This window comes from Crocuta crocuta, unplaced genomic scaffold (assembly GCF_008692635.1).
Source record: "Crocuta crocuta isolate KB4526 unplaced genomic scaffold, BGI_CrCroc_1.0 scaffold143, whole genome shotgun sequence".
NCBI lineage: Eukaryota > Metazoa > Chordata > Mammalia > Carnivora > Hyaenidae > Crocuta > Crocuta crocuta.
The window spans coordinates 729503-740648 of NW_027529175.1; the positions used below are offsets into that span (position 1 = coordinate 729503).

The 11146-nt window shown below is 48.0% G+C and overlaps 1 protein-coding gene across 1 annotated transcript in view; it reads left to right on the forward strand.

Moving 5' to 3' along the window:
* GRAP2 (GRB2 related adaptor protein 2) overlaps nucleotides 1–11146 on the forward strand; it is a 63408-nt gene that overhangs the window by 40149 nt on the left and 12113 nt on the right. Inside the window, exons 2-3 of the mRNA XM_077757918.1 lie at nucleotides 3348–3439; nucleotides 10153–10244. Of these exons, the coding sequence (XP_077614044.1) occupies nucleotides 3362–3439; nucleotides 10153–10244 (170 nt within the window). The 5' untranslated portion in view covers nucleotides 3348–3361. The remainder of the gene's footprint in view (nucleotides 1–3347; nucleotides 3440–10152; nucleotides 10245–11146) is intronic.

Sequence of the window (11146 nt, forward strand, 5' to 3'; positions counted from 1 at the left end):
GGCTTGACTGCCCCCGGAAATTGTCACTTCAAGTTCACATTCTCTAGCAGGTAGCACTGCAGCCATTTCTAGAGCTGATCACTGGAAGGAAACGTACATTTAATCTGTCTGTGAGGTTATTTAAAGAGACGTCTCTCTCTTCATCTCCCCCTGAGGTTAGAAGCACTGTAGCAGCACACAGTAGCTAGAAGGCTCTGTCGCGTTCTTGAATTCCTGAGGTGGCTGGCATCAATGGATGCAGTATGTATTGTATCCATAAAACAAATGGATAAACGCTGAGCAAAAATATGGTAGTTCACCTTTCTTTTTCCTTGGCAGTAATTTAAAAGTTTTCAAAAGGAAAACTAAAGGATAGAGACAAATGGGATATAAATCTCCATGCATTTTTATGATTTTTGTGATCAAACAGAAGACCAAGCCCTCCCCCACCCCAGTGGCAAATGCAAGGGGAGAAATTGCAAAGCCCCGTGATTTGAATGAAAACAGAACACACCCCACTCCCCCCTGAACATCTCCCTCCCACCAAACAGCATCTGAACAGATTTCATTTCACAAATGGAAATGGGACGCAAACAAATTTTTTCAAACTGATTTCATTAAGAGTGGGCCTGGTTTAATTGGGTTTTCAGAGCCAGGATTAATATTATAAGCTGGGGAGTTCTGCTATGGGCCAGTGGGTCGTTGGCTTCCCCATACCACCTGCCTCCTGGGGGAAGGCAGAGAGAAAGCTGGAGCTCAGGAGCACTACTACTTCTGCGTCAGCCTTCTCACTGAAGTTACACACGGCCAGCCTGGTCCAAGCACCCAGGCCGGATCCGAGTCACGTGCAACATAGGAAAGATCTTCCCAAGCTCAAGGTCATATCTAGAGCATGCCTTGGATATTTTTTGCATCCCTAATTTATGTGATTTTCTAATATGTTTACCATTTGCCCTCCTCTTGTCTCCATCCTGCTTATTAAGGTAAATTTGCATAGAAATGGGATCTTGGATTTCAGGACCATTCACCTGACACTTGATCTCCTGAGGTGACCAGTATCTGCTGTCGATACCATGAGGATGACCCACAGACACCACATCTTCCTGCAAACTCAAAGCAAGGCCTTAATTAGGGGAAGCTTTTCATGTTAGAGCCACGGGGTGAAGCAAATCAGCAAAAGCATTTAGCACTCACTGAGGAGGGCAGAATACTCCTTCCTGTTGAGTGGGCCATCTTAGGTCACCATTTTAATTTGCCTTAGATGGACAGAGCCTGAAGAAAGGATACAAAAAGTATATATATATATATATATGTTGTTGTTTGGAAATAAATTTTGGCTGGTGATAAAGCCCAGACGGTTAACTATGACATTTCACTTGGGCTCCTGAAATATTTTTTTGCTTAATATCTATCTTTTGTCATCTCTATGAATTGCCTTAAAAGACCAAGCAAACATGGAAAGTCAGAGAAACGAGCCATTTGCTGCCACCACTGTGTGATTAATCCCCTGATCTCTGCATGCCACACCCTCCCCACTGGGCAGCCACCTTCCTTAGTGGCTAAGTCTTGTCACTGGGTGGAAATTCCCACTGAGAGGGTGATTGTGGTCCTGGTTTACTGGTCATCGAAAGTCATTAGGTGTGAGTTCACTGACGTAAAGGGTTTGAGACCTTGGTACATTCTGATAAACATAAATGCCAAACAACATGCCAAGCAAGTTCCTTTGCTTCCAAGGAACTTCTTCCAAGATGGGCCCAACAGCAAACTGCCTTGGCACAGAACCAAAGGACTTGCAGGTCTTAGAGAATAAGCACCGATTTTCAAAGAGGATCGTTCATAAGAGATGGGAGAAATCAGAAGAAAACTCTTCTGGTTTTTTCTGTTTCTGAGCTCTTTTTGGCCAGGCTCCCTCTGCTGAGGATAAATTCATTCCAATACGATTATTTTAAAGACAGAAAGACTACTTAGTTTTATCTTGTATAACATTTTGTGTCTGTTATTTAATTTTTTTTAATTTTTTCCCCTCGTTATTTACTTTTGAGAGAGAGACACAGAGCGTAAGCAGGGGAAGGGGAGAGAGAGAGGGAGACACAGAAGCCAAAGCAGGCTCCAGGCTCTGAGCTGTCAGCACAGAGCCTGATGTGGGGCTCAAACCCATGAGCCGTGAGATCATGACCTGAGCCGAAGTCGGACGCTTAACCGATTGAGCCACCCAGGCGCCCCAAGTCTATTGTTGAATTTAATCTCGCGTCCTTGTTAGTTGAATATTACGATCCCCACTTTACAGATAAGGAAANAAGCAGGGGAAGGGGAGAGAGAGAGGGAGACACAGAAGCCAAAGCAGGCTCCAGGCTCTGAGCTGTCAGCACAGAGCCTGATGTGGGGCTCAAACCCATGAGCCGTGAGATCATGACCTGAGCCGAAGTCGGACGCTTAACCGATTGAGCCACCCAGGCGCCCCAAGTCTATTGTTGAATTTAATCTCGCGTCCTTGTTAGTTGAATATTACGATCCCCACTTTACAGATAAGGAAACTGAGACTCCAAGAGGTTTAGTTATTACACAAGATCATTCAGCTATTCACCAACAAAGCCAGGGCTCTGCTCATTCTATTACATGCCCCCTTGTGTCCTAAGATAATCACAACTATATTTCATATGTAGGCTAACTTTTTTATTTTACACAGGCCTCACGTATTACTGGGGGTGGGGGTATTTTACCTCAATTCAGAGGTATTAGAATGGTATCTTTCAAAATGTACTTGGCTTACACTATAATAATGCAGTAAGGAATCTGACTAATCGAGTCCCCTGACTCTGAAGCCAGAATGCTTTCCACTCTCAGGCCATGTGGAAAGATGCTAAGTCCCCCACAGGCTGATGCTGCCTAATGCTCCTAAATGATTCAGATGTAAAAGGGAAAATGGCATCTGTCTAATTAACACCGCCTGGTTAAATATAGCCGCCAAGGGACAGCCTCAGGATGATGTTTACAGAACAGTCTTTCCAGCCCCTCGGGCCCCAAGTTAGAGATGATAGTGAGTCTTCCATCCTTATCAACCAGAAACAGAGATGTCCCAGAAATGGTGACAGGCCAGACAGGCAAAGGGAGATGAAAGGGGAAAGGCGTCTCGGGCCTTCATTTCCTGCTCCTGGGGTTTGGCGATTCAGGGAGCCCTGGGACACTGATCCCACAGACTCCCTCCTGCAGCAATTCCACAAAAGCCCTCCCTGTGCGCCTGGGTCTCCCTCTCAGGCCTGGAGACCTTCGACCAGGCACCGGCCACCTGCTAAGACTCCTAGGTACCCGCTGCTCTGCTGCCCTTCCCTGGACAGAAAGGCACAATGAACACATTATTTCTCTTCCAGCTTCCCGTCACAACATGGAAGCCATTGCCAAGTTCGACTTCACCGCCTCTGGTGAGGATGAGCTGAGCTTTCACACCGGAGACGTTCTGAAGGTAGGTGACGTGGGGCCGGGGGAGCCGTGGGGAGTTTGGGTTACTCTGGTCTGGTCACTGAGTTCATCTAACAACCCATGCCTATGTTCCTTTTTTTTTTTTTAAGTTTATTTATTTTGAGAGAGAGAGAAAACAAGTGGATGAGGGGCAGAGAGAGAAGACGGGGAGGGAGGGAAAATCTCAAGCAGGCTCTGTGAATGCAGAGCCTGACACAGGGCTCGAACTCACAAACCATGAGATCAGGACCTGAACGAAAACCAAGAGTCAGATGCTTAACCCACTTGAGCCACCCAGACGCCCCCCCACCCCCGCCCCATGCCTTTGTTTCATAAGAACTGCAAACAGTTTCTTTCAAAAAAGAGAAATTCACCTCAATCAAGAGGGTTCCTTCTGGGCTCCCCGGGCCAGTTACCAGGGTGGGTGACAGAAATAAGCCACCATCCTTGTCCTGAGATGCTCGTGGTCTGGAAGGGGAAAGAAGTCCATCCAAAAGGGCTCTTACAGAAGCTCCTGTCTAAGTGCTCAGGGAGCGCAGGTGAGGGAACAAGTGACCCCACTCGAGAGATGGGGTGGCAGGAAACTGCAGCAACACCGGTGGTCAGAGAATGCAGGGAAGGGGGTTGGACGTTTACCCGAAGCTCAGAGATAAGCAAGCCCACACGGCTTCAGTGAGCCTTGTGAGGTTTAGTGTGGCAGAAACTCAACTGAGGGTGCGGGCTGGAGACAGCGGGGAAAGACACCTGAAACAGACATGGCCAACAGAGTCCATGCACACCCGGCCGCTCAGGGTCGCCTTAGAACTTGCCTAATGCCCACACTTGAGCTGTTGTGGCTACTTGCAGAGCCAAAGCAGCCTTGGACTTCCACATTCCATGCCCCACACTTGCAGGCTTCGCATCTTAACCCCGATTCTGAGCAAAAGCAGAAGCCCTTCCGCGGGCCATTTGGGGGTGGGTGGGTCTGTGATGCTAATGCCCCCCTGCCTGGCCTCAGAGCACCCTCAGGAATCCTGGTTCCCAGTCCTCAGCCTGCACAGCAGCACTGAGGCCCACCAGCATCTCACCGCTATGAAGCATATTTGCTGTAGTGAGAGCCTCGTCAATACGTGACAGGCTGACTCGGAAAGTCACTTGGTTTGGGACTTGAACACCGCCAGTATTCGTCCTTCTAACTGCTCTCACTTTGCAAGATCTGGTAATATAGTTGTGAAGAGTGTGCCTTCAATGCTGGAGGTTCTCAAGGTCAAAATGTTGCTTGGGCTGCCCACCCAGGTAAAGATGACCTTCACTTCTGTGGGATCTTACCAAGGTCACCAAGGGATCTGTCACACGGTGAGCAGTCCCTCCCTTCTCTATGGGATATTGTGACCATGTGATGATCGACCGCTATACAGTGTCCTCCCTCAAAAGAGGCCAACGGGCCAACTCCCTCCCCTCATCTCCCATTGCAAACAACACCTAACATCTTGCTCAAGTGTTTCCTATTCCTCAGAAAAGTAAAAAGAAACAAAAAACAATTTTCCTCAACTCTGCTTCTCAATCTACCTCCCGATTTCTTTCCTCTCCTTGGCTCCCAACATCAGTAAGAGTTCCCTGTGGTGGTGCCTCCACTTCCTCACTTCCGATTATGTCCACTGGAACTTTCTGGAAACTGCCTCTTACCCTCAACACTCCCTTCAAGTTCACCACTAATCTCCTTAATATGGAATATAATGACCCTACTAAAGCGCCTATAGAATTTAACACTGTTAGCTGTCTGTCCCTCTTCTGCCTCTGAATGGAGCTCTGCCTTGCTCCTAAACGTGTACTCTCTCCTGAATAATTTTCTCTCTTGAGATCTCTCATGCAATCCCCTGTTTCACGAGAGAGGTGTCTGGTGAAGTAAAAAGGAGCAGGAGTTTAGAGCCAGATAAATCTGAGTCTGAATCCCAGCTGACTAGCTGTGTGGCCTTGGGTCAGTCCCTTGCCCATTACCAATTGATTGAAAGTGAAGCCACCCAGCCCCAGCCCACTCCCCAACCTCCCCAAGCTCTCGTGCATGAGCGTGCACACAAATGTACATGCACGCGCACATGCACACACCCTTGTGTATGCAATGTCCAGGGCACACTGCAATATATACACCGAGCTTCTCAGGCTCTCCCCATATTCCAAATGCCTTTCTCCTCCACACGCATATTCAACTCTCTCTGCCTCAGAACCCTCCCCAACCCTCCACACTCCCTCTTCAGCTCTTCCACGGCACGGAAACACACTTCATTCCAGGAGCTGATCGTCTCCCCTCCCGTGACAGTTAGTTACGAGCAGCCGAACCTCTGCGCTCTTACACACTCTGTACACCCACCGCTCATCACTGCCCTGAGGTTGTGGGATCCTGATTGCCCACATTTGTGTTGGCTGTTCCACGCGCCAAAGCTCTGTGAGGGCAGGGGCCAGGTCTGCCCCAGTGTCCAAAGCAGCAGAAAGTTGACCCTCCTTAATATTTGCTGAATGAACGAGTGGTGGATTCCTCCACTGATCTATGAGCTCCCGGAGAGCAGAACCACCCCGGGTTCATCTCTGTGTCTTCCCAGCAGCACCCCACACAAGTCACGGCCCCCAGTAGGTGCTCGGCACAAATTGCTTGAATTGTTAAATTGCATTTTTGCATGCTCATGTAGAATTCCATCAGAAGGGCAAACCTCTCCCTTTCAAACTCTGTTCCTTGCAGCTGTACTCGTGGAAAGAAAAGTGGAGAGGGGCTTGTTGGCTGAACCCCACAGCATGTCTGTGTCATGTGGTTACTAGCCCTGCCCGTGGGTCTCTGTGTATGGCTGCAACATCTGCCCCTCTACTCCAGAGATGGGCAAAAAGCCCCCAAGATCTTGCCATTGCTTTCAAAGGCAGCTCTTGACGGCCCCAGCAATTTACTCCTGGGATGCTCTCTCATCCCAGACTTTTGGTGCTAAAAGACTAAACAGACTTTTTTGCTAAAAGGTACAAACAATGTCTGACTAGCGCACCACCAACCAACTCCCTCCAGACTGTGAGTTCCCCAGGACAAAGGCCTCAGCTTATTCATCTCTGTATTCCCAGCACCTAAGTGCAAACAGCAGGTGCTCACTAGATGCTGATCAAAAGATGACGAACAAGGTGATGGATGGGGAACTCCAGACGAATGACTTGATCCGGCTTCTCCTGTGATGGAAACATCTGAAGTCAGGAGTCAGATAATTTTATGTTACTGCCTCAACCTCCTGGACCTGCAGCTACATGCAGCACGAGACTTAACATTTCCCTCTCGAATTTGCCGCTGTTTAAAAACAAAAACAAAGAAACGACCCAGTCCATTTCTACCCGCTTCTATAATATGTCTAACTCAACCCTGTTTCTCCCCACTAAAACAGTGACCTGAAATCATGAAGAGTTAATCCCATGTAATTAACTTCAATACTTCGGATTTCTGCTATGCCTCTAAGAGCTATAATTCCATCCGATTTTAAAATTCTCCCAACTGTACATTTTGTCCTCTTCCCACGTCTAACTTATTCTCAGGCCATGTAACCCAGAAAATTATTCTCGTAGGCAACATTGTAAGAATTAACATACAGTAAAGTGAAGTGTAAAACCTCATGTGTTCAGGCTGAACCCCTTGCTTGAGTGTTCATGATGGGGACAAGAGATAGGGGGAAAGGAACAGACAGAGAGATGAGAAGAACAGGAAGTATGGGGCCCCCGGCCAACAACGGCAGAAGGAAACCACCTCCCCCCCAAAAACACTCTTCTTTGCAGAAAATGAGATTCTTTTAAAACCTTGCCTTCTATACACCATAAAAAGCCTGCAAATTCACCTCTCTGGGAACATGATCTCAGGCAGACGGAGCACCAGGTGGTGGGGGAAAATGGCCGCCATTGTGGGATAATCTTTCAGTTGCTACAGGAGGTAGATGGGTGTGAGCCACAATTACTAAAATTACAGCTGGTTTCAGGTCAGAGAACTAAGCACCAAGATGGTTCTTACCATGATGAGCCAATTTCCACATGGCCTCTTTTACCTTACCCCTGCTCACCTTCATATTTGACATTTGCTACCCAGCCCAAACATCGCACTCCCACGGCATAGGAGGCAGGAACTCCAAAGCCATACTTTGGGGGGCGAAGGCATGGAGTGAAACATCCTTGTGTTCTTTGTGTGAATACCAGGTACTGGCTCAGAGTTTCCTAGTGCTTTTTTTGACCTAGATTTTTCTGCTCCCCCCACCCCGCCCCCTCTCGGCATACACATACCCACGCGTCCTTAGTGATACCAGCAGTCATATTTGATGCTGGAAACTATAAAGTTTTTTGTCCTCAGCAATTCTAGAACTCAAATATGGGACACACTTTTATTTCTTCAGAACAAGTGATTAAATTCAAAACATACACATATAATACTCTAAAGAATTTATAAACCCTACTACATCCTTCAGAGATGGAGGCCTCCCTCCCAAGAATACCACATTTTGCAGGATTGTGTTTTAAAATTTTTTTAGTGTTTAGTTAGTTTTGAGAGAGAGAAAGAGAGGGAGCACGCACGTGTGCGAGTGAGGGAGAGAGGGGGAGACACAGATCTCAAGCAGGCTCCAGGCTCTGAGCTGTCAGCACAGAGCTCAATGTGGGACTCAATCAAACCCACGAACCAGGAGATCATGACCTGAGCCGAGGTCGGACACTTAACCGACTGAGCCACCCAGGCGCCCCTGCAGAATTGTATTTTAAAAAACAGTTACACTTTCTGAAGGACTTCGAGGTACCAGAGCTCCGTTCCCATTTTTGAGATGGCTAATTGAGTTGCTGAAGGTCACACAGCAGGTGACAGGGCCAAGCTGGAAACCAAGTCTTCTCAATTCCAAACTCAGAGTGCTGGCCCCTTTCTTCCATCTCGGGGGTGATATTTGAAATATCAGTTACTTAGGTGTCTTCATCTCTTCCCATCTCTGGGACAGAGAAACCCGTGGGTTGACACTTCAACTCCACCTGCCTTAGGACGACTCAGAAATCCCCAACGCCAGCCCCAACCTCTCTGTTGAGTCCAGACACACACAACTCGATGGCTCACTGAGCTTTTCTCCTCAGACGGTCCCAGGGGCAACTTGGATTCACCCACATGCAATCTGAAGCTGGTGAGTTGTGCCTCAGACCTGCTCCTCCTCATGTATTAGCAAAGCCACCACCACCCACTCAGTCTCCCAAGGGCAAAATCCGGAGCCTCCCAGAATCCCCTTCTCCCTTAGTTCCAAGGACAGTCACGAAATCCTGCGCATTTTGCTTCCAGGTTCCTTTAAAACAGCCATTTGCCTCTCGCCGGGATGGCTGCGTTCCCTTCCTGGACCTTCCCCCTCCAGCCCGTCTTCATGTTCTGATGCAGGGCTTTCTTGGCTGTAATTCTTACTGTGTTATTTCCCTACCCAGAATCCTTTAGCGGTTCTCCATAAATTTCAAGACGGAAGTCCAGACTTTCCAATATGGGCCACAGGGCCTATGCCTCTGGTTTCCCCTCTCTCAGCCCCTGGGGCCACAATCTACACTCCCACCGGATGGAAGCCTTTCATTCCCAGAATGCACCTCACTTCCTCCCATCCCAGAAGTTCCTGTGCTATCAGACTTTGGGTAACTCCTTCTGTTGCCTGGGCAACCCCAGGGCCTCTCCTCCGGGCAGTCTTTCCTACCCACCTTTTGCTTTTCCCTTTAGTGTAGCATGTCTATCAGTTAAGGCATCTTCAGCTACAAGAAACAGAAACTTACATACGGCTGAAACAATAATGCAGATTCATTACTTCTCATACAAAGTCCAGAAGCAGGAGGGCTCCTGCGTGGCTAATTCAGTGGCTCAATGACATCATTAAGACATTCTTTTCACTTTTTTTGCTCTGCCATATTCATTATTGTTCAAGTCCGTGCCACATACTTTAGAAACATTCTCAGTGGGGGATGGGGCAAATATTTGTCTTTTAATAGTGAAACTATTATTTTCTGAAATAACCAGAAGCCACATAGAGCCATGTGGTGAGTCATATGAGTAATCAAGGGAAGCGATAGCATTTGGGGTCACAGCCAAAGAAGGACCATACAGTAATGAGACAGAACTTCTGGTTTTGCTTGTGAATTGGCTCTAAAAGTAAGTTTAGAAAAGGCATCCCAAATATCTTGAGTTACGTCCAAATTGTTTGTGAAACACATGGAGTGTGAACACAGAGAGTTACTGTTTTCAAAGCTGGCCCCACTGGATGTTTAAGTTTTAATTTGCTTGTTTAAAAAAAAAAAAAAAAGAGGAACAAATTAAATTTTCAAAAAGGTTCTTGGTTACCGGGCAGAGAAGAAAGAAAAATCATGGAGTGGCCGCTCTTGCCTTCTCGACACCTGCTCCATTGAGGAGCTTTGGATGCTGAGATCTGGGACACATGAGTTTCCAACATATGAAGAGAAAGGGTTTCAGAGAAGTCCCTGAGTGCTGAGTGGGAGGCCTCACCATGGAGGGGTCCCATGTGTGGGTGGCACTGGTGGACAGAAACTAGTGCGGGATCAAGGAAGTCAAACTCTAGAGATAAACCTGTGGCTTTCCCACTGGAGCCCGTGCGTGGTCTCTTTGGCTTACTTCCCTCTAAATCCAAAAGGGTGTCCTTTGCCCTGCAGCCCCTTTCCTCTGCTTCTTGGAGCCCTCCTTACAATCTTTGTCCTTCCTTGTCTTCCATGTAGATCCTAAGTAACCAGGAAGAGTGGTTCAAGGCAGAGCTTGGGAGCCAAGAAGGATACGTGCCCAAGAATTTTATAGACATCCAGTTTCCTGAGTAAGTATTTCCAGCCTGCTGACACGGGCCTACCCACACACATTCCCCTTACTTTTTCAGCAGTCACTAAAATTATCCATCCATACCCAACATACTGTCAAAACTGGTTGCCTCTGGAGAGGGAGCCACAAAGCTGAAGGCCAGGGTGGGAGGGAGATTTGCATTCCACTGCATTCCTTTTAGAATTTTATACCATGTGCATGTATTGCCTATTTTAGGTTTATAACCTAAAATCATCTATAACTGCAATCACAGGGTCTCCACGAATTCCATGGGGGGGCATTGTTGCGCCTCCTCCCCCCCAACACCCCCCCCAAAAACTGCCTCTTCAGAGTACTTCACCCCTCCCAACCTCTTCAGTCCTCACTAGGGATCCCACACAGCTCCCTGCCTCCCCTAAACCGTGCTCAAACCAGTGAGAACAATCCAAGTGGAGGGAAAGAGGAAATTCCCTTCCTAAAAAGGAAAAAAAAAAATGGAAACTGGGGACTCGTTCGTCTCAAGAATTGACCACAAAGGTTAGATAGACATCTAGTCTTGTGTGAGAGTCACGGTCTAGCCCCAAGAGTGGAGGTCTGTTAGACACCCGAAGCGTACTGGCAACCCTAGTGTGGTGCGGTAACACCTCTCCTGTGAACCAGGCCGGACAACCGAACCGAACCGACAGAATGACCACTCTCCATGACCACCTCCCGCTTTCCCGCTCCTCCTGCCTCCAGCCCCTCCCCCACCGCACTCTAGGCTCAGGGCCTTCCTTCCAGGGTCACTGGGATGACGAAGCCAACGGAAAAGCCCCTCTACCCACCCCACCCCCCTGCCTGACTCACTGCCTCCTCCCACCTCCTGCAACTTACTCAGACACTGCTTTTCCTGCAGCTGTTTGGTAAGAATCGCCTGTGCCT